Source organism: Kryptolebias marmoratus, linkage group LG3 (genome assembly GCF_001649575.2).
Source record: "Kryptolebias marmoratus isolate JLee-2015 linkage group LG3, ASM164957v2, whole genome shotgun sequence".
Classification (NCBI taxonomy): domain Eukaryota; kingdom Metazoa; phylum Chordata; class Actinopteri; order Cyprinodontiformes; family Rivulidae; genus Kryptolebias; species Kryptolebias marmoratus.
In genome coordinates this window covers 8,281,633-8,308,004 of record NC_051432.1, presented here as the reverse complement: position 1 = coordinate 8,308,004, position 26,372 = coordinate 8,281,633, and the positions used below count along the sequence as shown (strand labels likewise).

The window sequence follows — 26,372 nt, the reverse complement described above, 5'->3', positions numbered from 1 at the left end:
ATTTTCTTGTTTTAACAGGAAACCAACAGATACTATCAAATACAAAATATAAATGTTTTTTTAAGTCATACAACATGTGTTTTTATACTTTTTTTCCCTTTATTTGTTGGCAAAGCTACAACAAAAAAAATTGCCCTAAAAATGACTTGTCTAAGATGTGCAACAATGCACACAAAGTTTTCCCAGAACTAAAGAACCACTTCATGTAAACAGCCCCTCTCCATATCCAAGTCAGCATCCTCCAGCCAAGAAAAAGCTTCAGCCAATGCCCAAAGTAAACCTTCCCCACCAGATGTCTCTTATCAGAGTCTGTTTTTGAACTAACCAATTTGGCCAAAAACATTTTCCTAAATTTTCCCACAACAGAGAGCCAAGACTGCAAATTTCCCAATCCCACCTATGACTCCACATTTTCTCCTCTCTCCATCTTAACCCTTCAGGTTTTGCTGGCACCCCGGGCTACTTGTCCCCAGAAGTTCTGAGGAAAGATCCGTACGGGAAACCAGTGGATATGTGGGCCTGTGGTAAATACTGCGTCACTTTTTAAACAGCTGCTTCCATGAATGTGATGATGGACCACAGATTTATGGCCTTTGACTTCTGAACCAAAGGAGTTTAATTAGTGCTGTTCCAAGTGTTTGTTGCGGTACAAAAGACTGTTTTTGTTATTAATAATACAAGCTTTATCAGTGATAAAGGACTACATGCGTGTGTGCCTTGACTTCACATGTGACTTTGTTAGGTGTGATTTTGTACATCCTCCTGGTGGGCTACCCTCCCTTCTGGGATGAAGATCAGCACCGGCTCTACCAACAAATCAAGGCTGGAGCCTATGATGTGAGTGTGCACACACACATGCACTTTAAAGGACTTTAACTTTAAATCAAGCTCTTGGTGTCATAACCGTCGGCTGTCTGCTGTGGTTACTGTCCCCCGTCCACCCAATCCAAATTAGCTGAGTTTACCAAACACAGGAAGTTCAGAGCACAGCCACTTGAGCTCATACTTTATACAAAAATGCAACTGGACTTCCATTTGCAGTCATCCCTTTCGACGATAAAAGAGAAGAGATTCCTTTTTCACTCACATGAGTCATTTAGAGACCTTAAAGTGATGGTTCCCATCATTTGAACAATAAACAATGAATATCTTACCTGTTGTAAATAGCTCTGTGAACAACTTCAGTTTTGAAAAAACAACCTTTAGGCCATTGTTCTTACTGCCTTTTGCTTTGCAGTAAAATAAGTGCTGTATGCTTTATTTTGTCCATCACAGCCGTTTCTCTTGAGCGCCTTGAACGCTCTTTTTGTTTTGACAGTTTCCATCCCCGGAGTGGGACACAGTAACCCCTGAGGCCAAAGATCTGATCAACAAGATGCTAACGATCAACCCCAGTAAACGCATCACAGCGGCTGAGGCCCTCAAACATCCCTGGATCTGCGTATGTCATACACACACACACCAACACGCCTAAAGAAATGCAGATCCAGGAGTGTAAACAAACACTACTCTGTTAACGACTTATTTAGTGTCATATTTAGTGTCATACATGCAAAACTCCTCATGGATTTTAACATCTATGGCCATGTTCCATGTTTCCATTCTCTTCTGACCCTCAAAATGTCTCCTCTTCCTCCTGCAGCAACGGTCCACCGTAGCGTCCATGATGCACAGGCAGGAGACTGTGGAGTGCCTGAAGAAGTTTAATGCCAGGAGGAAACTCAAGGTGAAACTTCAGCCATTCAGTCATGTTTCTATATATGCCCGACAATCCATCCAGCCCCTTCTCTTTGCCCTCTGTGCCTTCCTCTCAGAAGACTTTTCAGTACAACTTAAAAAATGATGACCTGTTCCCTAAAACCTTCACAGTCCCCCGTTGCAACGCCTTTCTTTTCTCGCTGCAGCCTTATAATCAATCTTCCCCCTCTATCTTCTCCTCTTCTGTCCATCCTCGTTTTTTCTCCTTCTACCCTTCTCCTCTGTCACTGCAGGGAGCAATACTGACCACTTTGCTGGTCACAAGAAACTTCTCAGGTAGGTTTTTTCTCAGCCCCGCTGCTCAAAAATTAATCTCAAAAGCAAATCTTAGGAATATTCACTCTAAGAAGGCCGGCTGATGGAAATGGTATATTTTTAGCCTTTCATAATGAAGGTAGTTCAGGAATAATCTCCAATGGACAGTGCCTCTCCTGGAATCGCGGCACTGCAAAAAGTATTACTTTGGAACACAAATGAAGAGATGTTTTGGCACACATAAGCCGTTGGTAAACAGAGTCATCTGACTTTATCTCTGTAGCTTTGTTCTATCACTCAAACTCTATTTTATCATACTTTCTTGCATGTTTTTTCCTTTGACCTGTCTCTGATTTTCTGGCTCTGTAGTGGCCCACTTTCACTCTTCACCCTACAGTGAAATGCATCAACACATTTGTGCCTCTTTTTATTCATCATTTTCTTCCTTTCTTTCATTTTTTTTTCTTTTTGTGTTTGGATTGTGGTATCCGTTTGAGGTAAGATTTTTGGAATGACAGGAAAATGTGTGGGGTTGAGCTCAATCAGTAACCTGTGATGTTGAGGTTTTCCTACTCCTCTAATGGCCAACTAAATGTGCATGAAGACTAAGCAATATTGAACCTTGCACTTATTAAGGTCAAGGAGAAATATAGGCAAGCATATGGCATGCATTCTGACATGCAAGCTGCCGTTCTCCTCTTCGCACTGGTATACAGTGGATATAAGTCTACACACTCCAAGTAAAATGCCAGGTTTTTGTGATGTAAGAAAAGGAAAGAATAAATAATTTCAAAACTTTTTCCACCTTTAATGTGACATACATTGTGTACAACTCAACAAAAAAATGTAAATATTTAAAATTTTAAAAAATGCAAAAAGCTGGTTACACGTGTGCACACACTTGATCTAAAATGTGGGTGTAGATTGTCAGTCATTCAGGACATGGCAAATCCTAAAAGTTTAAAAACAAACCAACTCTATTCTACAACAGAAGACATTTTGCTTCCCATCTGGAGAACCTTTTCAGTTCAAAACTGGAGAATCTGGAGTTCCAGGCTTTAATCTAATGCTTTCTTGAAGCACCTTCGGATGTAATTCCAGCCTTCAGTCTTCTTGGGAAGGAGTCTCTGAGCAGGCCGCACCTTGACTTAGCAATATTTACTCAGTGTTTTGAAAAAGTGCTCCAAATGTGTCAAGGTGCAAGATTTATTTTTTTAAGTTTTTATCAAATTTAGGGCTAGACTCTTCCTAGGCCATTCAAATACTTTCATTTTCTTCTAGTGTAGCCATTATTTTGTTGATTTGGAGGCTTTCCTACCACACAGCAGTCAAAAAAACTCAAAAGTTGCTTCAACAAATTTTTAGTTTAAGGGTGTGCACAATTTTGCAATGAGCCTATATAATTTTTTCCTATATATTTTTCCATGCAGCAGATTTTTTAAGTTAAATTGTAAAGGATATAGGACACAGTAGAGGTGGGAAAAGTTTTGAAATGATTTATTATCACTTCATTTTTAAACTGGTGTGCGAACTTTTATATCTACTGTATAATGAGGGCAGAGTGTTGGGACTGTGTGTGTGTGTGTGTGGACTGGTGCATGTGTATGTGTCCAAACCTCAGTCTGTTAGTTCGGTTGTCCTTCACATCTCCTGGTGTAACTTCCTCCCTCCCTTCAGTCCCTCAGGTTTATTATTAGGATGTGGTAGGATAACAGCCCTGCATAAAGGAGCATTCGTTGCCTCACATTACGGCTCTTGCATTTAAATTTGCACATGTAGTTCGAAGATAAGCACAGATGGTTGATGTGCTTGCTGCATGTTAGTGAAGCCTGACACACAGGACTTTGGTTGGGACCTCTCATGATGAACTCTTGTCCCTCTTTTTTGACTCCGCAGCAGCCAAAAGTTTGCTCAACAAGAAGCCAGACGGCGTTAAGGTGAGTCACTTTGCACAAAGGGGACATCATTAGTTTTTTGTTTTTTGCATATATTCCTGGAATGTTTGGTGTTGGCGGGGCTCTATGGTTATATTTTGTGCACTTGATGACCTCATTCAGGGATAGTCACTCTAAACTGTGGAAAGTGGTTGTTACTTTGTACAAAACTAGGTAAATGCAGCCTAATACTTATAAACAATAAATTAATTTAGCTGAGCTACTGCAACACCTTGATTATGATTTTTTTTTTTTCTACAACTTCTTGTAGATTTGCTGTTTTTTTGAGGATCACTCTCTTGTTGCGTGACTCAACTTCAGCTAAGCTTCAGCTGACAGGCAGAAGGAGTCACTTTTAATCTAAAATACTTCATTATATGGAGGAATTTATGGTTGACTCAGTGAGTTTGCAGACCTTTTGGCTGCAAAACAAGCCCAAACCATCAGTCCTCCACCACCGTGCTTGACAGTTGGAATGGTATATTTGTGCTGATATGCTGCATTTGGTTTTCACAGAAAGTATTATGTGCATGGTTCTAAGTATAATTCCATGTATTACGACACAATACCTTTATGTTGTTTATCTGTATCAAAAAATAGGCAAGGTTTATCTTTTTTTTTTTTTTAGAGAAACTAAGTTTCTCCTTGCAGTGCTTTCAAACACAGTTCCACAGTTCGTTCTGATTGTATCATTCTGAATTTTAACATTTAACTTTAGAACTGAGGTTAAACTCCCTCTCAGACTGTTGGGTGTAAGATGCTGCTTTGGGGTCTGTCGGAATATTTTACAGCTGTCCTTAGAGTAAATAACATTGGGGGAAGAGTAGAAACTGATTTGTTTGTGTTGTACGTGTAAATATTATTTGGCAAGGGGGAATGATGGATTCTAAATTATCCGGAAAATGTCTTTTATGACCCCTTCCCAGAAAGTTGGCCAAAAGCTGTCGTTTCACATTATTGATTATATTTTTCCTCCTTGACACTACAATAACAACGTTAATGATTCAGACCAGCAAACTGCCAAAACTTGTGCATTTATGGACGTGCTCATTCCGGCTGATGACCAGTCGGTTCATTTCATCTGAGCAGCACAAGTTTGTTGCAACTATTTTCTCTTTTGAAAGAAGTAAGGATGGAATCAGTTTTCCCACACTGCCTCTGGCTTCATTTTTGGTGTTTATCTGAGGTTATTTTTACATAGTTTTAGACCTGGTAGGGACCCGAGTAGGCTTTGTTATGATCTCCTAAATTGTAAATCTTAAGTAAAAGGGTGTATTTTGTCTTTACCAAATACACCAAACATGTGTTTTGTCTTCAGTGAGAAAATGCAACAGTATGGAAGTTACTCTCCCTTCAAATTATCTGTACTTACTGTACATAAAATGTCTGGGCTATAATTCAGTCTCTTTTGTCTCTTTTGGCTAAATCAATTTACAAAATAGCCTCAAACTCATTAGATCATCATTATTGTTCAGTATTGGTCATCCACTGACCCACTTAATGGCTTAGTGACCAAAACTCAGCTGACATTGTTGTCTTTTGTATGAGAACATCTAATTAAATCTGCAATTTGAAACATTTCCTTCCTTTATGAAATATACCACTATTATCCCTCTTCTTCCTCTCCCACATGTATGACTTTGTAAACTAATACAATATCCAGTTTTTCCCCTCTTCTATTTATTGTAACAGTTGTTAGTTAAAGGTGAGACAACTTTACAAAATGAAATGATGACGTCAGTCTTTGTTAGAGTGAGTTCCAAAATGTCTATTGGGAGATTTAAGTTTGTACATGTTGGAGAAAAAAATGGACTGTATTTGGGAATATAAAGTCATGCATTTCAGAGAAATAAAAAACCTTTTGTTTTTCTTGTTTTTGTCATTGAGAATACACAAGGACAGCAGTACGGCACATCATCACCATTCAAGATTGGGGGGTGGGGTTCTTCTGAATAAATCCAATTCATGTTTCTTTAAAGGCAAAAAATATACAGCATGTTAAAAATGTCAGTACAAAAATTATATTTTTGTATTGCTGAATCAAATTGCAACTTCTAGTTAGCCACTGCATGGGGTACATCGAAGAATGTGGTTCAATGTGGCAAAGTGAAGTACTGTGATTCCTTAGATTTTTGACATGTTTGATGGTTACTGGAAAAAGAATGCACTTCCACAACGTTTCTCAACATATTTCAGTTACACTTTCTTGCTTATTTGACAGGTAGGGTGGTCTTTTTTAAAAATTAAATTAAGAATAATTTCTTAGTTAAGAAAACTGGCCTTTAGACTATAGTTTTCCTCCCAAAGACTGAATATTTTTTCATGTTCCTCATCCAGTGAAGCTCAGCTTTATTGACCAGTAGTTCTGCTGTCATCTTCTGACGTTCCTCACGTCCCCCATCTTTCTATCTTATAAGGTTGCACATCTGATTTGGTCGTTTTTCGAGCGACACAGCCTCTGCATCGGTGTAACTTAGTAAAATCCGATCTTTGAGACACATGAGTTGGGTTTCACCCCTGGGAATGGATGGGAGCTTGTGTGTCGGTGTGTGAGCCTGAAAAGCATGTCATGTCCCCCTCTACACTGCCCCCTGCAGGTCAACAACAAAGCCAACACAGTGACCAGTCCTAAAGACACTGGCCCTGCCCCTGCACTGGTATACACACACTCGGTCTCATCCACACCCACACCTTCCTTCACAAAAGATCACAGCCCACCTCGGGGGGAGGTATAGGTTCGCCACCTCTACAGGGTCAGCTCAGCTGCTGCTTGATCTCCGCATTGCTCGACCAGATTTAAATTCTTTATAGGGTTTGTAGGAGCACTGATCGAATCAAGGGCAGTAACACGAGATGAAACAGCTGTCTCAATCCGTCTCAGGCTTTCCCTGAATGAAAATGTAATATGTAGAAGCATTCATGAGTGCACAGCATGTCCCAGCTCCAGAATCGTTGATAGTTATCCATGCAAGACACTCAGAATTCATATTGATGCATTCATTCATTTTTTATTGGAATTAGCAGAGACTGCATGTGATATATTTATATATAGAGAGAGCTTGGTCAGTTTGGATTTGTGCAATGCTAATGGCCTCTGATTGGTGTGGCTCTAAATTTGCTGTTAAGACAACCTTTACCTCAACCCTCCTGCTTGTCCCTTATCATATATCCATCCCCTTTTACACTCTCATATCATGCACAAATGCCTTTCATGTCATTAAACGTACTTTTCTCTGAACTGTTTTGCATAAGAAAGTAGAACATCTGACTAGAATCCACATCTGCATCATTTAAGATTTGTTCCTGACATACAGTAGCTCGCCTGTGCATGGCTGCAAGAAGTATGAGGGTATTTGCTCCTTGGTTGACTCTTTTTGTCTGTTTTTTTTGTTTTGTTTTTTTTGGCATAACATCTGCTCATAGATCGCCTGCGTCAGGCTACATGATCGGTGCCTTGCATGATGTTAAAGATTTTCTGTTCCCTCATTTGCTGACAGTTTGGTTACGCATGAACACGAGGCACATGACATCTGTCTATTCCTCTCTCTATCCTCTCTGTCTTCATCATCATGCCTACACACACACACACGCACACACACACACACACCCCAAGTTGAGACAGCTGATGTTATAATCTAGTGTAATCTGGGTGTGATTAGAGAGACTGAAGAGTCATCAAGATCGATTCTACAAAAGTCCAGATGTCTGATTCCAGAGGCTGAAAGCTGCAAGACACAAACCAGTCATAGATAGATAGATAGATAGATAGATAGATATTGAGAGTTTACTCACAAATTTCCATCAACATTGTCTGTACCATCATACCTCTTTCAAAGTCTTTTAATCATTCCGTTTGACATGTTCTTCATTATTTGTTCATCTTTAGGAACCACAGACCACTGTGATCCACAACCCTGTAGATGGAAACAAGGTATAACAACAAAACGTCCATTTTGCACTTTCTTTCGAAGCAGTTTTCTCCCACACTCAAGGCTTTCTCCCTTTCTCAGTAACAACTAATATCTTTTTTTGTCAGGAATCCATTGAAAGTGCCAACACCACCATTGAGGATGAAGATGTGAAAGGTAGGAGAAACTCTCACCACACACCAGTTGCAACAAACAGGCAAAACATTTCCAGGCTGATTTTTTTCTTTGTATGTTTTTTTTTTTCTGATTATGTTGCCACACGGTTCAATGAAAGTAAAAAAAATCTAACACTTCACTTTAGTTGTAACTCATCTTGCAAAGTGCACTGTTTTAACTTGTTTTTTTTATGTTCGTTGTGTTCTTCGTGCTCTTTTTATTTGTTCTCTACTTTGCATTCTTCTTTTTCTTATTCTTCTTCTTTGTGGTCTTCCTCTATCTTCTTCATCTCCTTTGTCTTTCAGTTGTTCTTCTTTTACCAGGCCTGCATACACTGTTGAATTTTTAATACACCATTAGTGAATGTCACACCCCTCTGTTGTCTTTTCTTTTTTGCTGTAAACATTGTTTCTCCTCTGCTCTGAAGCCTGCTGTGTGCCATAAAATTGGAGATTCTAAAAATTAGTTCCATCAGTTTAAGAAACCATGAAAACAAGTTTACAATCTGTCCCCTCAATTTAATTAATCATGTGTGCAGAGATGTGCTAACTGAGGACAAGCAGTAGATAGTTGTTTTTCAGTCAATGTGTAAAGTTGGGCACATTCTTACTTTTAGATCAGGTGAAGATGGTCATGGCAGGAAAACAAGAGACTGAGGAGAAGTGAATGATGACACAAAACAAAGACACAAGGAACAAGAACTGAACTAAGACAAGGCTAAACACAGGAACCAAATAACAGAATAAAAGAAACCATAAACTCAATACAAACCCCCCAGATCCTGATACTGGTATTATTTTGTCCCCTGGTGGGCTCTGAGCTTTGCTATGTTCACCTCCAACAGCTGAACGTGACACTGCACACATGTCAGCCCTGCATCCGGGCAGCTTACGGGGTGTCTTGAGTTCTCAGAGTCGTGTGTCACAGATATCTGACTCCCACCTCCTCAGTTCAGAGCACAGACTGTTGATCTCCGTAGACCTCCAACTGGAACCAGGAAGTTGAAGACAGAACAGGACCAGCTCCCCTGTAGACTGGTTCTAGTACAAGTTTAAATCCCATCCCCTGCATATGAACAAACAGAACACTGCCTTTGGTAAGGGAAATAAATAAATAAGAAATAAACTTATTTAAAAACAAGCAAGTCGGGGACATGAGGTCTACAACATGAATAGTCTAAATCCTTTTACAATTTGCCTTTTTTTTTTCGGACTACTGCTTTACACTGTGAAGACCAAACAAGAATACACTCATACACTCAGTATCTGTAAAGGAAATGAATACGAAGGCCTAAACTACACACAGTTCTTATGATTTACTTTTTTGTTTTTTTTGTTGCACATTTTAAGTAATTTTTTCAATATTCCCCAGCCTGCACCAATAACAATAAAGGTAACTGTCAATATTACTTAGTTGAAACTGCTTTTATAGTAAATAGTTTGCATCTGAGCATTAGTTTGTATGTCTATTTTGAGCTGTGTTGGGTGAAAGAAATCCTGTCATCCTGCATTTTCCTGCCTGATATCACTATTAGTCATGGAAGGCTTTTTTTGTCTTCAATTCAAACATGAAAAACAGAAAACAATACATAGACAAATACTTACTGAGTGCCTTCCATTTCTAATACCTTTAAAATCCTGCAAATGTGTAGAATAGAACCCATTTCAACCTGGTTTGATGTCAACTTGCCTTGACAACTTTCGTTTCTTTGTTAACAATGACCTGTGGTCTTGTGTCGCAGCTCGCAAACAGGAAATTATCAAGGTCACCGAGCAGCTGATCGAGTCTATAAACAATGGGGATTTTGAGGCCTATGCGTAAGTTCCCATCTGTCTGCATGCAGGGATATTTACCTGTACAGCGGTGCTTCGTTGTGTTTCTGAGTCTGTGTTGGTTTTTGGTCCAACAGGAAGATTTGTGATCCTGGTCTGACTTCCTTTGAGCCCGAGGCCCTGGGAAATCTGGTGGAAGGACACGATTTTCACCGCTTTTACTTTGAGAACGGTGAGTTCAGGACCGTTTATCATGAAAAAATGTTAAGAAAAGGTAATCATCAACTTTAAGGGGGATTTTTTACAAATTTCAAAAATCATTCTCTTGTTAAAATCTGTTCAATGCCACCATCGTCCTTACAGAGCCCCTTAATATGAATCCAAATTAAACACCACAGAAAAGGTGTTCGGAAGTCAGCCTTGTGTATTGTTCTCCTCGGTTTGTTAGCATTTCTCTGAGTGCTCTGGAGATTTTAAACAGAAAGATTTCTTGCACTTTTGCTTGTTTGCATTAGAAGAATGTGCTGAGAAACCTCCTGCATGAGTTTTATTGTTAGATTTTAAAAGAAAAAAACTTCAAAAAATGAAACGGCAACAAAAAAAAAAAGACCATTAGTGCAAAATACTCAATAACACATTTTGTTTACGGTTGCCTTTTAAAGGACTACTACAAAAGCCTCAATAAAACTAGGCAAATAAACAGGCAGATAAGACATGTCAAGAAAAAAAATGCTCAAAACATGTTTCATCCAAATAAAATAAGCAAAGAGAAAAAAAGTACATGTCTGCAAAAATTGGTAAAAGAAAGCAGAGCCATGGAGAATAGGTTAGTTCAAACAGGTGGGTTTTGAGTAAGGTTGTAAAAGTGGAAACAGACTCAATAGCTCGATAGTGGAAGGGAATTTTAAAGATGGTGAGCAGCACGGCTGAAGGCTCTCAAAGCCAGTGTGGATAGGTTAGCAGATGGAAACAAGAGCTGGGGGAATAAAATGAAGGTGGAAGAGTTGAGCTGGAGCATTTCAGAGAGATATGAAGGAACGAGACTATGGAGAGCTTTCAAAGTGAGGAGGAGGAGGAGGAGGAGGAGGATCCTAAATTAAATGAGAAACTGGGCAGAGAGCCAGCGAAGCTGTTTCAGATATGGAGTGATGTATTCAGTCAGTGGAGTTCTGGTAACAATACTAGCAGCATATTTCTGGATGTATTGAGGTTTATGGATTAATTAGTGTGGTAGACCAGAGAGATAAGATTTACAATATTCAATATGTAAAGTAATGAGGGCGTGGCTGAGCTGTTGGCTGTGAGCAATTTACAAAAGACTTTATTAGTGCAGAGACGAAAATAAGCAGAATGAGTTAGAGAATTTATGTTTTTTTAAAACTGAAGTGTACTATCGAGGATGACACCCAGACATTTAACGTGAGGGGAGAGATGGATTGTAGAATTCTCAATGATGTCTGAGAAACGGGGAGATTTAGAAAGCCAAGAAGAAGAAATGCTGTTTTATTGCTGTTGAGTCTAAAGAAGTTTTGAGTAAACCAGTTTGTGGTCTCTTGTAAACAGTCTAGCAAAAAAGAGAGGAAGTACAGAAGTCTGTTTAGCAGAGAGGTAGAGCTGGGTGTCATCGGCATAGCAGTGAAATTGAATTTTGTGTATCCTGAGAATAGAACCGAGGGGAGGTTTTATAAATTATAAAAAAGGAGGGACTCGAGGGATGATCCCTGGGGAACGCCCCGGGTAACCTTTTTTATAATAATTAGCCCTTGTAAAAACAATAGGAGAGGATGAGAGGTGCTTTATGGTTGCAAACTTTGCCAAAGTCAATTCCCGTTTTCCAAATATATTATCAGAACTTATGAGCAGAGGAAGAATGGGTAGTTTATGCAAGTTTAAGTCAACTCTTTCATTCTGAGATCAATGATTAAGTTCTCCATCACAAACAAAAAGCAGCACTGAGTATGTTATTGAAAGAGTATAAACAGGGCATTTCTGCGTGTGGCTTGAATTCTGTGCACAAAACCAATATTTAGCCCTGTTAGTTTACTGTTTGTGTTTGATGCACTACAAGGGCATGGGCTTACCTTGGAGCAAAAACCCACCAATGAATAATGACTGCCATAAATGGCAGCGTGTTCTGAGTCTGGGTAAAAATAGTTCAGATAAACCAGATATGTCCCAGAAACCTCAATCACTTGGCAAGCCTGTGCTTGTCCGCAGTCCAACATCAGCATATGGAGAGTGCGGCTCCTCATACTGTATCAGTTTGTTTTTCAAAGAAGAATCAGTTCTTTGCTTCTGAACAGCTACGAATGCAAAGTAGAAAGCATAAAATAACACCTCGTTAATATCTCACTGCGTTCTCTTGGTAATCTCTCACTTGCAGCGCTGTCTAAAGGGAATAAGCCGGTGCACACCATCCTCTTGAACCCGCATGTGCATCTTATTGGGGAAAACGCGGCCTGTATCGCCTACATTCGGCTGACCCAGTACATGGACGGCAATGGTATGCCGCGCACCATGCAGTCCGAGGAGACCCGTGTGTGGCACCGCCGGGATGGAAAGTGGCAGAACATTCACTTCCACCGCTCAGGCGCACCCACCATCCCCTCCCAGTAAGAGGCCGTATAAACCACAACAAGACAACAATGTTAGGGGTTTGTTAATGCTGTGTCCTGCATCATATTTCTCATGTTTCTCTTTTTTGTCTCTTCTTACAGTTAATGGTTTATCATTGTGTGGAAAGAGAATAAATCCTCTCAGCAGATCTAGTGGAGCAGTCAACTAGCCAACCCCCTGTCTGCTCTTTCGACCTTTGACCCTTCTGTAAAAGGACACGACGTCGCACAGGACACAAGCATTATTACATTTTACTGTTATGGCATTTTACAAATGAACAATATCCGAAACCACCACCGGGTGGCAGCACACCGTATTTGGACATTATGAAACAAGCATATTAATTAAGAACTTTTTGGTTTGGTTTTGTTTCGTTTGTTTTTTAAAATGTTTTGGTATGCATTTTAAATATAAAAACAGATACGTTTAAAACTCTACTACTGTAACCTCTTCCTCTCCCCCTCCCCCCCCCCAAAAAAAAACAACAAAAAAACAACAACAAAAAAAATTTAGTTCCGTATTTTTATGTGTATTTATGTGTGTGCAACTTGAAAACATTCGGAAGATCAGAGTATCAAAAATGGAGCTTGCTTTAGTTCTGGTGATGTATATACATTGTGATTGTTGATAAAAAGAAAAAAAACAAACAAACACTGAAACTTCTATTCTTCCTAACTGAGGAGTTCATGTAAAATCAAATTTACGAGCTACATTTATGTTTGCTATGAGCTAAGTCATACAGTTTAAATGGTCAGATTTTAACCTATAGTACTAATTTAAATGTAAGGAAAAAGCAGAGCAGCTTACACTTTACATTGAGATATGTTTGCCTTTATATCAGTGAAATAAGAAATAAGAGAATGTAGCATATATGTAACATATGAAAACTCAAGACAATTGTGTAGTNGGGGGATACCACAAGTAAGATCATATGAAACTATAAAATCGGCTGTTTGATTTGTCAATCAATGACTCGTTTGTTTGCGTTTGTTATTGTTGTGCATCAGTCCTGTCTCAGATGTTTCTGATGTCCTCCGGTATCATGGAAGTGTTGTTAAAGAAAATTGGAATCACCCTTCTGGTTGACATCAAATGTCTGAACCTCGTGTCGAGCAGGAGCCCGTGGGAGCACCCTTACATTTTGTAACGAAAGTGAGAACAAAGACGAGCTCATTTTCCACACTGTTCGTACTTGTATCGTGTGCCTGTACGTGTTGGGTTTCTGTTGTCATTCTAATCTTGTCGCAGCAGTGTGTTGATTGACCGGTTGCGAAGAGAAGGCGTGGATAACGAGGACGAAGCGACGCCTCTGGAGTCTTCGAACTTCAATCATGTCGAAGGAACACCTGATATTGTCGGAATAATAATAAAAAACAACAACAACGATTCAGCCTGGAGAGTAAAGGGGAGTCAAAGTTGGACGGTGGTGAAAGCTGGGATGTCTTCCTTGTCGATCAGTGCTTCTGCCAGCCTGTGGCCCGCCGACCATGGCAGGACAATGATAGTGTCTGCGTCATCCCTACTGTTTGCTGTACCCAGTTGGTTTGCCTCTTCTTTTTTGAGGAGCATACATGTTTATTTTGACAAAAAAAAAGTATGATGTCATTGCAACGCAACACTCCTTATATGGTGTGCGCCTGTTGCCAGCATGGCAATAGATGGCTTAATATGGTTAAGAAATAAATATATCAGCTAAAAAGTGTGACAAAAATGGGTTTGAATTTGGCTTGTGTGCCTGGCTGATTTACTTCACCTGCAGAGGGCAGAAATAGTCTGGACCTGCTGTTGTGTAAAACCCTAGAGTTAACGCAGGAAACAATCTGTTCCAATATGTTCTTTGAAATCTCTTGCAGGACGCTCTGAAGTGAATGACTGACCTGGATTTTAAGGATTGTTTAAGTAATAACTTTCCAATAAACAACATCAGGATTATTAGGCTAAAGGTTACTGAAATACTCAAACAAACATACTGTATCTATCTTTTGAAATGGAAGAAAAGCTTATGAATAATTAATATATCACCTGTTGTACAGTAGATAGCTCATTAATCAACCTCAGTTTAGAGGATTAGTTTAATTCTGACCGGACTGACAAGCTAACGGCTGGTCCGATTTATTCCAAAACCAAAGAGGATTGATGCCATTTTAAAATAACTCCAATCTCAAATGTTTCGTAGCCGTTTAGTATATAAGAAAACCTTTATAGTGCAGACAACTTTGCATTACATGGTTATTCCAGCAAAAGCATAAAATTCCTGACATAAGTGTCCTGGGCTCCATCAGAAGTGCTAGTGCTACTGCTAAATTTCTATGTAAATGGCCATGTGATGTTGAATTAAAGTTTGATAAATAGTGTTTGCATGAACCAATATGATTCTTTTGCAATCAGAGTTGTTTTAAAACGGCAACAATCAACTTTCTTTAAACTGCGGTCGTTTAAAAAGCTATCTACAACAGGTACGATATAAACTTTGCACAGAGCTTTACTTTACAAACTATTGATTTAACTGAATTCTGCAGCTAAAATTAGCCTGATTCCCTGCAGGGGGCAGCATATTTGGCCCAGCTTTACCTTTGCCTCAGTGAATACTAAAAGTAGAAAAAAAAAAGAAATTAATAGTGTGAATGTGTTTAAAATTTTTTTTAAGAAGAGTAAGGAACAACTTCTATTTACATAGAACATATCACCAAAACAGACACTGAACATTATTAGACTTTTATTTTCTGTCAGCCATAGATACACTGCAGCCATTTTGTTTTTGTCTCTTGAAATCTGATACAGTAATACATGCCCTTGTAGATATTTAGATATGCGCTGTATATGTTTATAACTGTCGTCACAGAAAAAGGGATGCTGATCTTTCAAATTAAAAACATACCTGTCACAGTGAACTTTCACTAATTTGCATTGTTCTAAATAGCAAAGAAAAACAGTGCTAAGTGATATAAATAAACACTGGAGGTACATACAGTAACAATGCTTCGAGCTGTGAATAACTACATATCTGAGCTCCTAACCTGCCTCTCTCGTGTTTTTCGTACCTGCCATGTTTCACCTCTCCTTCCCACAACAAGAGTATCGCTGTGGCTATCGAATGTAACTCATGTCCTGCGCTGGGAAAGCATCGAGGTGTTCTCACCTGACATTCAGGAGTGCAAAAGCGATTTGTGTAAAAAAAAAACAAAACAACAACAACAACACAGCTCTAATCTTTGCTCACATAAATCAGCACACACTCTTCTCTCACGCACACACGCAGACAAGTCATCCACTCTGACACGTACCGCACACCTGGTTTAACACTTTTTCTCATGAAGAGGCGAACTAATAAAGCTTTCACGTTCAATAAAAACAGGTAATGCCTGGTCACTTCCTCACAAAGAAATATATCTGTAGAACAGCTGTGATATGAATTTGAAACAAACAAAAAAACAAACAAAACAAAAAAAACAAGCACACTAGAATATATTTTAAACAAAATTCAAAATAAGACAGCTTCACACAAAAAAAGTACAATCCCTTAAAGATACAATGCTCTATTGAATCCAGGCATCAGTGCGACAGCCCGGTTCGTAACATTCACACGTTCATCATCCGTACAGTATGAGTCAGTGATACAAAAAGAGAAAGCCGAAGAACGTGGTTACATGTAAGAAAGAAAGAAAGACACACGCCGAGGGAAAGCAAAGTCTAACCGACCGAATGACAAAGCAAAGCCGGGATCTGACAGATGTTGAATAGCCATGCCTCTTCTACTTCACGAGTAATTATTATTCCTATAGGCTACAGATGTCAGCATCTTTTACTGATTATAGATCATATATAATTATCAAAGACAAGAGTACACACAGAGTCTACACGAAACACAACAGCAGCTGTTAAATTTAGTGTCAACATAGTCTGGTTTTCTGTTTTGTGACATCTTGACCTGAATCGAAAAAAAAAAAATTAAAAACCCAGCAGAAAGGCAAGAACAGTGAGTGAATTAAATAGTTTGGTTTCGAGTGCAATGTGAAATACGGTCTTTATATTCTGAGCACCTACTTAGACAGCAGTAGCAGTAAGTTGGACGTTTGTTTTTTTTTAACCCTCGGGAGGTTTGTGAGTTACATGTTGTTAACGTCGTCCGTTTTTTTTTCTTCTCCGTGTTCGTTTTTTTTTTTTTTTTCTTCTTGGTGATCTATCACATGTTCAAGGTAAAAAAAAAAAAAATTAAAAAGATTTTGACATTCAAACTAAAATTAATCAGGAAATCAACAGAAGGCTTTCTTTGGTCATAAAAAGGCAAAACAACATCAGAACATAAAAAAAACAAGGATACATCATATCAGTCTAAAATAAAACCTCTTCTTCTTAACAAAAAAAATGCCATCTTCCGGTTGTAAAATGGGAAGACTGTTGTACCTCTGAGGTGCCGAGGTGCACACTGGGATTGCATGTGGCGAATGCATAGGATTAGCAGGGACTTTAGCGTGGACAGAGCTGGGGAGTGGGGAGGGGGGCAGAGTGTTACTCATTCTTCTACTCTTCTATGGTTGCTCCTCATCAGTGTCCTCCCTTTCTTCTTCATAGCAGCGGTGAAAGAGCCGGTGGAGTTGCTGCTGGAGATCGCAGGCGGCCGATGCTTTTCTGTCCGTTTGCTCTTCAAGGACTTGTTTCCGCTGCCCGTCTCCCTTCACCACTGTTCCTCGCAGGGTACAAGCTTTACGCATGTGGGCCCTAAAAAATAAAGGAATCCGACAAAAAACAGAAAAATCACTTTTTAAATAAAACATATGTGGCTTTTTTAAGAGAGTAAAGGTCCAATGGGCAGGATGAAGCCACACATATATATATAGGGGTGGACCTGCCTACCTATTTGTGCCTAACAATCGTGGGACAGACATCAGGGTCCGGTTCGTGCAAACGGACCAAGAACATGTTAGTCAATCAGCACTTTTATCTAGAATAGAAGAATATTTGATCTAAAGCACTCTGCACCAAAACAAAGCAAGAATGGTTAGTTCAGATGACATACAGGAGCTGCTTGTTTTAAATCAGCTGTATTGTAAAGTTTCTCTGTGATCCACTGCAGTGGTGCAGAGGAAGAGGTGGATATATAGAGACACAAAAGGGTTCATGTACTTTAAAACACCTTTGGTATGGAGCACCAGAAGGGTCATCATTTGTGCAGTATGAGGTGCGCTCTGGTGTGAAATAAACTCCATTAAAGACACCAGCATTTAATAAGCGCTGCCTGTGTGTGAGGAGCACTGCCCTGCACCAAGCTCATTTTTTTTTCATTTTCACTTTGTCGTGTATCATTCTGTTCTGTATTGTCTTTTATTTTAGTTTCGGCCAAATTAAATATTATGTACGACGTTCCTGAGGAACAAAAGCAACACCTTTCAGTGTTAAGTTTATCGAACATTTTCTGTTTGAACCCTGGCCTGTAGGTCACGGTTTACAGCTAATCTGAATGGATAAAACAGCGCAATGTGAATCTGTATTTTTAAGTCTTTTTTTAGTGATCCTACCTTTCTGTACATGACCCGCTACTTTAGAGCCTCCCAACAAGCAACAGCAGTGTGTTCTTCTCTCTCTCCTTCTGGGAAGCTTTTTGTCCGTTTGAAATTAAAACAATCAAACAAACAAAAAAAAAGCTCACACTTGGCATTTGCCTTTTTTTTTTCCTGTGTACCAAACCCATACCAAGCTGTGACCCAAAAAACAAAGTACATACCAAACTGTGATTTATGTCTATTGTCACTCCTCTAATAGATAAAGACAGAAACTGTTGATGGGAACCAAGTGAACACATCCTTCCTTTCAAACTGGTTCAGAAATACTGCAGCTGTGAAAAACCTGAACGACAGATTCTTTGTCATTTAGCTGCACAACGTCACAGCTGTCTTCAACCTGCTAACATGTCAAGTTAAAGTATGATATCCACATCATCGCTGACATTTAAAAGATTTCAAGCACACATTAAAAGAGTTAAATATTTACTCCAAAATAACAATTACGAGCCAAAAATTTCATATGAGCAATATGTGTGACACCATTTGGAATGATTGAAGAATAAAGAAAATAAAGAAGACATTACAAAACACTAACCACAGGAAAAGGAACTAGTTTTAGTCAATATTAGTCAAATTAGTCACACACATATTTAAAGTAGTCACACAAGCTGACACTCGAACAAACACACCTCCTGACCACAGTCCCACTTTCTCTGACGGTCTCTGTTTCTACCACCGGAGGGAGCTCTGATCTGCTAAAACCACCTAAATAGCCCAACGCCTGGTGGCGCCATGGGGGAAAAAAAAACAGACTGTTGAAGGCAGACTGCATGGAGTGGATGAATCTTTATGTGCAATATTTCTCAAAAAGCTACAAAATTGACAAATGTTGAGCTGAAAGGTTCACTGAAACACAGAGTGGAAGCATAACAAATCAGATAAACAAAAATATGAAACTGGATTAAATGGTTTTAAAAAAAAAGGCTGCTTTAAATCAAAGTGATGAAAACGGGGAAAGTGTAAAAAGAGAGAAAAATTATAAAATGTTATGCAAAATAAATAATAAAAAATGTTGGGAACTACTTCCTTTTATTATTAAGTTACAAAAAGCACATCAAAGGGGCTGAGTTGGTGAGAGGAAGGGGAAGGGGGGAGATCATTACTTTGTGAGAGACTATGAGGTTGTATAGGAAACCTTTTTTGGCGTGAAGCTACTCAACAGAAAACAACAAAGAATTTGTGAATTTTACTAGCTGGGGTACATAATATATTTTGAAGAATGAAAAGAGTTGAGATAAATCTTAAAGATGAAAACCAACATGATCTTTGGGTGGGAGACAGAAATGATTTCAGCTGCTTGAAAAGCTTCACATTTCACCTTCAGAGCTCCAGGATCTCCTCAGCCTCTGAATGCTAACAGTGAGAGGGGAAAAGAGGCAAAGAAGAGCTGATGCACGAGATTGACCCGCCACAACGTTTTGAAACTTCAAGGACTGAAAGATTTTACAAATCACCCTCTTTGTCGTCGTTTTACACAGCATTGCAAGGTTTATGGAAAAAGGGTTGTACAATTAGGTAAATGTCTTAGAATTATTTTCATAAAATAAAGCCCTGTCTCATACACAGCGCACTGGCTATGCTGTTAAACTTGATCTAAAGGTGAAAGATACAGAAGACAAACCTGTTTGAAGTCATCTTGAGCTGATGGGAGGTCCGATGCCAAAGATGGATCACCGTGGGAGGACATCGTCCTTTCACCCTCCACCACTGTTGTCTCCTTTGTCTGACTGAGCTCACGTGAATCAGCTGTCTCTTGACTTGATGATGGCAAACCCTCATGTTTAACAAACGTTACCTATGGCAGCGTAGAGAATGGTTTAACATACTTCACTCTCCGTGATGTAAAAGTTATAGCATCTAATCTAATTTAAAGAGCATGTCAGATGCAGTTACAAGCAGCACACACACACACACACCTCCGTGTGGTCTCCCTCACTCTTTACTACAGTCCGTTTCACCACCTTGGAGTACCCGCCTCCGTCTGCCTGAACGGAGGAGCCCTGAGGATCGCCTTCTGCCGACATCTCGTCACAGGCCACGCCGTCCGCCGAAACGCACTTGCGAATAACTTTTCGCGTAACCTGTGGAAAAAAAGAAACGTTTTTCAGATCGTGTTAACACACGTGTAGCACGTTGCATGTTTTAAAAAAGAACACTTAATCGATTTAAGTAGCAGTTCATCAACAATGTGTATTTTTTTCAGAGTTAATCGGCTCGTGATCAAAGATGGATGATTTTCAGCTTGACTGACTAGACTGATGTCTGACCAATTAGACACTCAAACATCAGATTTTGCTTTTCCAGGCAAGTGAATGCACCAAAGTGAACCAGCACTCAAAATCTTTTATTTTTTTCTGTTCATTAATGCATATTAGCTAAGTGGCTAAATCGACAGCACAGGTTGGTTGAACGTCTGACTCAAAGCTATCTGTTTGTTAAATCTGTAAAGTGTTTAGAAATGAATTCAGTGGAAGCACAAGAAATGTAAGAAGCTACCAAAAAGAAACAATAATTAAATAATTGTCTGTAAAGGTTCACACAGAGAAAACTCTGTGACCTAGTGGACCAAATTCATTCATGCATATGAATAGTCAACATTTGATTTTGTACACACAATCAAACTTTCAATTATACCAAAAATAAGAAAACAATTAAAAGGTATGAAAGGCAGGCCATTATGAAATTGCCTGGGTGTTTGATTGTGTACTGTTAGTAAAATATCTCAGAAACCAGTGGGTGGATTTTAATTAAACTCCTAGAAAATAATTATCAGGTGTACATGTGCAACACCGTGGCCATTATAGATAATTGACCTTAGGGAAAAAAAAATGGCTATAACTCAATCACATCTACAGATACTGAGTGAAAATTTAGCGTGGTTGTAACTGAGAGTCATCCCAACACATACATTAAGCACTAAAAGAATATGTGAGATTTTTGTGTAAAACTGCTGACGAGCGATATGCATTACTTTAAGAGATATGCTACTTTAATGTTGTATGTTGAATTATAGTTATAAGAGAGAAAAATTAGAGAAAACAGCAATTAGTGCATTTCCTATTTTTTAGACTTTCATTTTACCCTTTTGACAACAATGTGTCCATTTTCATCCTTGTATCTCTCTTCAGTCACTGACTGATTGGGGAGGTCGGGCATTTCATCAGCCTGTAGAAAACAAAAAACAGAACAAACAATAATGAGAAATGACAGATTGGGTCAGTATGATCTTCATGTGTTTAGTATTGTGCATCACACGTTAGAGAGAAAACACCACACAAAACTTGCACTGTAGGTTCGTCAAGAAAAAGGGAGGTTGGGGAATCAGCAAAACAACTTGAAGGGTTGTGTTGTCAAAAAAACCAGCAAAGACGTGCTCACAGCAGCATAAAAACACCTCAAAGAGCTTCAGCCATCTCTGCATATAACATATCCGGTTATGTTTTAAAACACACTTTTCCACTCATTCTAACTGGACTAGACTTTATTAGACCTTGTTTTCGTGTTAAATCAGAACACCATCGGCCGTGCTACGTTCAGTACCTTAATGACAATTCTCCTTCGTATTACTCTGGTGGTCAAAAACTCATCGTCTGAACTTTCTGACATTGATCCAAGCTCTGTGGCAACCTCCTGATCAAGCAACACAAATCGTTTCAGACTTAAGTGAACAACAGTACAACGTGTGAATGTTGTGTTTGCAGCAAAGCAAAGCTATGAACAGGGTGGAATGCTGCACTTTCCAATGTGCCAGAAGTAGACTGGAAAGTACAACATGGCCAGTCTGTAACTTGAAAAAGCCATTGGAAATAAATGGCATGCTCTTATTTATTGACTTAACTGATGCATTCATTGCTAATTAAATAAAAAAACAAAGCATGTAACTCATATTTCTTACTGATAGTGTTAAATACAAGCTGCAAAGTGACATGCTGAGTTTGGATTGGTTAAAATCTGAAAAAAGAAGGATTATAACAAGGTATAGATCTGATTCATTTGGCCAAAGGGTTAGCAGTCATTCCTTTTTGAAGCAAAATATTAAGTGTTAATGCTCAGCTCTGGAGAAAAAAAAAGTCTTGCAGGATTTTACGAAGTCTCATCTTACCCTCCTTAAAGATTTAACAGTATCATATGTTCCAGGAAGTTGTGCAGCGTTACACATGGAGAATTCTTCTTCTGATGTCTCTGAATAACGCTGCGATTCGTCACTCTGTTCACGTACGAGACGATAGGACTCGAGAAGTAAAGGAGCATCTTCGTAATCTTCACTTCCAGAGGATAGCAGAACTTTCTGATTGGACCTTTCCTTTGTTCTGAGGTGGCTCAGCTGATCCTGGGCCAGACCTCCACTTGAACTTATGGTTGTCTCAGGTCCATGAAGCTCGGGCTCTGAGAAGTCAGACACTCCTTGTTTGCAGTCAAAGTAAGGCTCTGGGTCAGAACATTCAAAGTTTGGACTGTCTGCTCCACTCTGTCTTACATCTGCAGACCCTGGAGGTGTGTGGACGTCTGAATCAGAGGTCGTTTCTGCACCCCCAAGCGGGACGATGTACTCCTCATCAGAAGTTGATGAAGTCCGATCAGTTTTCAGCTGGAATAAAGGCGACTGAGGGGCAAAGCTCTGATCGTCATCTGGAGTCAGGTTTTCTTCAGAATGCTGTTCGCAGATCCCTGGCCTGTCTTCATCTGAAGGTATCTCCAAGCTCTGAGAGGAGTGGTACTGTATCAACTCTTCAAAGCTGAGATGCCTTGCAGATGCAACTGTCTCGGGACTAAAATCAGACACAGATTGAGAAGTAATTGCTCCAGTGGAGGTTTTGTCATCTAAAAGTTTATCTCGGTCGCTTTCTACAGATGTTTCTTCGATCAGTTCCATTGAGTCATGAACTTGTGAGGGTAAACATGGTTCCTCTGGGTCTACGTGAGTGCTGCTTGTAAAATCAGGTGTGTCAGATACTAAAGGAAAAGTTTCAGGACCAGTTTCAGACTGGAATATGCCAGACTTTGGTGATGGCTCCATTTCTTCATCAGGTTTCTGAGAAGTTTTAGGGACCGAAAGAGATTCAGTACGGCTACCAAGATCTGACTCAAATGTACTTGTTACATCAGGAGTGCCTCCTACATCTGTGTTCATTTCTGCAGCACATGACAAGCTGATCCAAGCACTGCCATCACTGGTTCCTGTTGGGGATTGATCTTCGGGTGAAAGTTCTTCATACATGTAAGCTTTCTTGTCTTCAGTGCTGTCATTGGAGGATTCTGACAAAGGTGAGTCAAGTGTCTCTGGTCTAAACTTGAGTTTCATTTGCTTCAGATCTGTCAGAAGCTGGTCGAGCTCAGGAGAACCAGATCCTGGTGGTGTTGGAGTGGAGTTTGAAGATTTTCTGGTGAGTGCATTTGAACCTTCTTGTAATTCTGGCGTCATAGCATGTTGTTCCACCATTTCAGAGTTCTCCATTTGTTTGGGTAACGTGAGTTTTTCATCTTGTGCCGGTGGTGAGCCCTTTTGACTTGTCGAAGCAAAGTCATATTGTTTGTTAATTAGGTCCAAGGTAGCCGGAATGGTTAATTCTAGATTTGCAGAGGAAAGCTTGTTTGAATCTTGTGCCAAGACTGGCGTCTCAGTTTGAAAGCCCTGACTTTGTCCTAAATCAGTATTATTCTGATGTGAGGATTGTGAAAGATTTGTCTTGGATGATGCAGATGACATCTGAAAAAAAAAAATTATACAATGGAGTGGAAAAACAATTCACAAATAAATATAAGTCACAGTGCCTTTGGTGATGAAATGAAGACTTGAATGAGACATGCTTTTGTCATGAAACCAATCAATGTTTGAAGCAAAGGAGCAATATCTCAAGAATTATTTGTAGCCCGCATGCACATATTTCATGACTATTAGGATAATATTAACATATCCAGGCAGATGACAAAGTAATGAAACAATGTAAACCCTTGACTCCAAAAACGAGAGAATCAGGTAACTTGATTTGCCTTTGGGAATATTTGGCTGACATAATTTGGGTCCACTCAGCCTGTCAGAGCTGAAAATTGCAAATGCAACTGAGGTGTCATGATTATCAGTTGTTTGTTTTGTCACAATAATAAAAAACAACTTGAAGCCAGAATTTTTATTATTGTTTTGATAACATCTGTGAAGATAATGTCTGTTTCTTATGTAATTTGTGTCCTGCACCTGCCTTGTGAAGAGACAATGAATATATAAACTTTTAAGTGGTTTAAAGCTTTTGATTGGATTTCTGTTCTGATGGAAGTGATATATTTTTGAATGATAAAGAGGAACTGAATCGTATGAGATGAAACATGCACCATTTGTACCCAATGAAACATCTATATGTGATGTATTGCAGGACACTTGACAAAATTATCAAACTACCAAAGGAATAAATGGTGTTTGATGCTTTTAGGTTAGTGTTATTGACCTGTAAAATTAATGTCCAAGGGCACTGAAGAGGGTCTTGTGAAACTGGGTGGTCCACCACCCTTTCATCTTTACTTTGTCATCTGTTTGCATGTTAATAACATTTATTCAGTCAGTGGCGTAGAATTTAAAAAGCAATGTATTACTAACTATGATAGCAAACTAAAACAAATGATAAGACATTAATATGATATATCGTTAGAATATGATATGATTTCCTATGTAATGGCAGGACACAAAAAGATGATTGAAGATAAGAACTTAATGTAAAATGAAAGTGAATGGGTTTGTTTTTTCACACTATTTTAAAGTAGATGTTTGTCTAAAGTTGGGAAACTGTACTTCTATAAAAATACTACTTCTGCTGAAAGTATAACTAACATTTTAAAAATACATACAACCACCGGCTAGCATATCCCTTCACTAACGCAGACACACTCACACACAAAAGATCACAAAACTACACTGAGTGAAACTCACACAATCAACACAACTGGCTGGTAATGTTGTGGCTCCAAAAAGGATTTATGAGCTCAGGTGGAAGGTGGACAGCAGCAAAAACGGGAACTATTTTTATGTAGATATACTATTAAGTCATCATCTTTAATTTTGCAACTAATTGGACATAGTCACACTTCTTGTGCCAGTGGAGAGGTATGGTATGTCTGGATAATCCTTTTTCCTGTTGGTTTTAGAAACTGGGACAATGTGCTGTACAAATAGGAACAGGCATGACAAACAGTACATGGTTCTATCTGTGTGACGTTTAAGCTTTCGTGGCTGTTAAACAAGGATCTTAAGAGTGCTATGTACCTGATCGCAACAACAATTTTTTATTATCAAAGAAAATGCTGAAATTATGCTTATGTCACTAACATAGGGTAATGATGATTTCCATTAGTTTTGCTGTGCAGAAAACATCCTTTTGTCTGCTTTAATGTCAACATGCCACAGCAAGACAGTAAAGCCTTCGTTTGTTAGACGCCTGGGAAGAACCGGTTACAATCACACCTTCTGCAGTACTGTGAAAAAGTCTTCAATCACCTTGAATTTCTTTATATTTTGCTTCCAAGAAGATACACGTTATCATTTTCTATAAAAAGGGTTTTGATGAACAGTTGTCCAGACTTTCTGAAGCTCTTTAAAAGTTTTTCTTTAGTCATTAGCTGCCTTTTCCACTTGTTATATGTTCAATATAAATAAATAAATTTAGAGGAAATTTTTGAAAGACCTTCAGAAAGCCTAAAGGGCTATTGATAAAGACCACTTAGAAATGTGCTCCTTAGAAACAAAATATAATATATATAAAACAGAATATAAAGAAACAAAGAATGACTCTAGACTTTTGCACAGTACTGTATGTTGTCATGTTCTTTGAAACGTTTGAAGCCAACACTGCACTCATGAACAAGCAAGAGCTTGTGCTGCCTTACCGACACCAAGGAACCGATCTGATGTCCGTGAACATGGATTTTCTTGGGGAAAAACGTCTCGGACAGGTGTCATCTTTGACCACAAGTCAGGCACTGTCCATTTAAGTTCGTTTACCAGTGTCCTTTATTTCACTGAATTTTTCTTTTCTTATGGTTGTTGTGTGCAGCATTGTGTACAGCATAAGAAAACCATGGTTTGCTTCTCTATATGGTTTGTGACTCAACTGGCTAAAAGATTGATTAATAAATTGTATTTTGACCTGAAACTATTGTCTAGGAGGCTGAATAAAAACATCTGCTCAGTGTTTGAGCAGATTAACAAGGTATTTGTCATGATCGGATGACACAGAAAAGAACCCAGAGCGCAGACTCATGGCCAGAGAAATAAACTAATTTATTAAATAAAGAAAAACAAAACAAAAGCTGACGTGGCAGCAAAACAAATAAAGAACAAACTAAAAACTAACATGGACAGGACCGGGAAACAAGCAGGACGGAAACAAACAACCAGTAACGAAT

General features: G+C 39.0%; 2 protein-coding genes across 26 annotated transcripts in view; one reads left to right on the top strand and one right to left on the bottom strand.

Moving 5' to 3' along the window:
* The window catches only part of camk2d2 (calcium/calmodulin-dependent protein kinase (CaM kinase) II delta 2), a 43,382-nt gene extending 30,311 nt beyond the window's left edge, over positions 1–13,071 (top strand). The window contains exons 8-21 of one of the 9 annotated variants that reach the window (XM_017434678.3): positions 441–524; positions 743–837; positions 1,319–1,441; positions 1,643–1,726; positions 1,992–2,034; positions 3,910–3,950; positions 6,545–6,604; positions 7,834–7,878; positions 7,984–8,032; positions 9,404–9,424; positions 9,774–9,849; positions 9,942–10,036; positions 12,188–12,416; positions 12,522–13,071. In XM_017434678.3, the coding sequence (XP_017290167.1) occupies positions 441–524; positions 743–837; positions 1,319–1,441; positions 1,643–1,726; positions 1,992–2,034; positions 3,910–3,950; positions 6,545–6,604; positions 7,834–7,878; positions 7,984–8,032; positions 9,404–9,424; positions 9,774–9,849; positions 9,942–10,036; positions 12,188–12,416; positions 12,522–12,525 (1,049 nt within the window). In that variant the 3' untranslated portion in view covers positions 12,526–13,071. Of the gene's footprint in view, positions 1–440; positions 525–742; positions 838–1,318; positions 1,442–1,642; positions 1,727–1,991; positions 2,035–3,909; positions 3,951–6,544; positions 6,605–7,833; positions 7,879–7,983; positions 8,033–9,403; positions 9,425–9,773; positions 9,850–9,941; positions 10,037–12,187; positions 12,421–12,521 lie in introns of those variants that run through there. The other 8 variants (XM_017434758.3, XM_017434919.3, XM_017435002.3 and 5 more) reach the window with 8 other exon arrangements.
* Positions 13,072–15,121: 2,050 nt separating this feature from the next.
* Positions 15,122–26,372, bottom strand: part of ank2a (ankyrin 2a, neuronal) — an 89,756-nt gene continuing 78,505 nt past the window's right edge. For 14 of the 17 annotated variants that reach the window (XM_037974987.1, XM_037974989.1, XM_037974992.1 and 11 more), the window contains 7 exons: positions 22,084–23,688; positions 21,522–21,611; positions 21,063–21,146; positions 19,898–20,062; positions 19,603–19,776; positions 18,611–18,702; positions 15,122–17,139 (listed from right to left, as the gene is read on the bottom strand). In XM_037974987.1, the coding sequence (XP_037830915.1) occupies positions 16,950–17,139; positions 18,611–18,702; positions 19,603–19,776; positions 19,898–20,062; positions 21,063–21,146; positions 21,522–21,611; positions 22,084–23,688 (2,400 nt within the window). In that variant the 3' untranslated portion in view covers positions 15,122–16,949. The remainder of the gene's footprint in view (positions 17,140–18,610; positions 18,703–19,602; positions 19,777–19,897; positions 20,063–21,062; positions 21,147–21,521; positions 21,612–22,083; positions 23,689–26,372) is intronic. The other 3 variants (XM_037974993.1, XM_037974998.1, XM_037974999.1) reach the window with 3 other exon arrangements.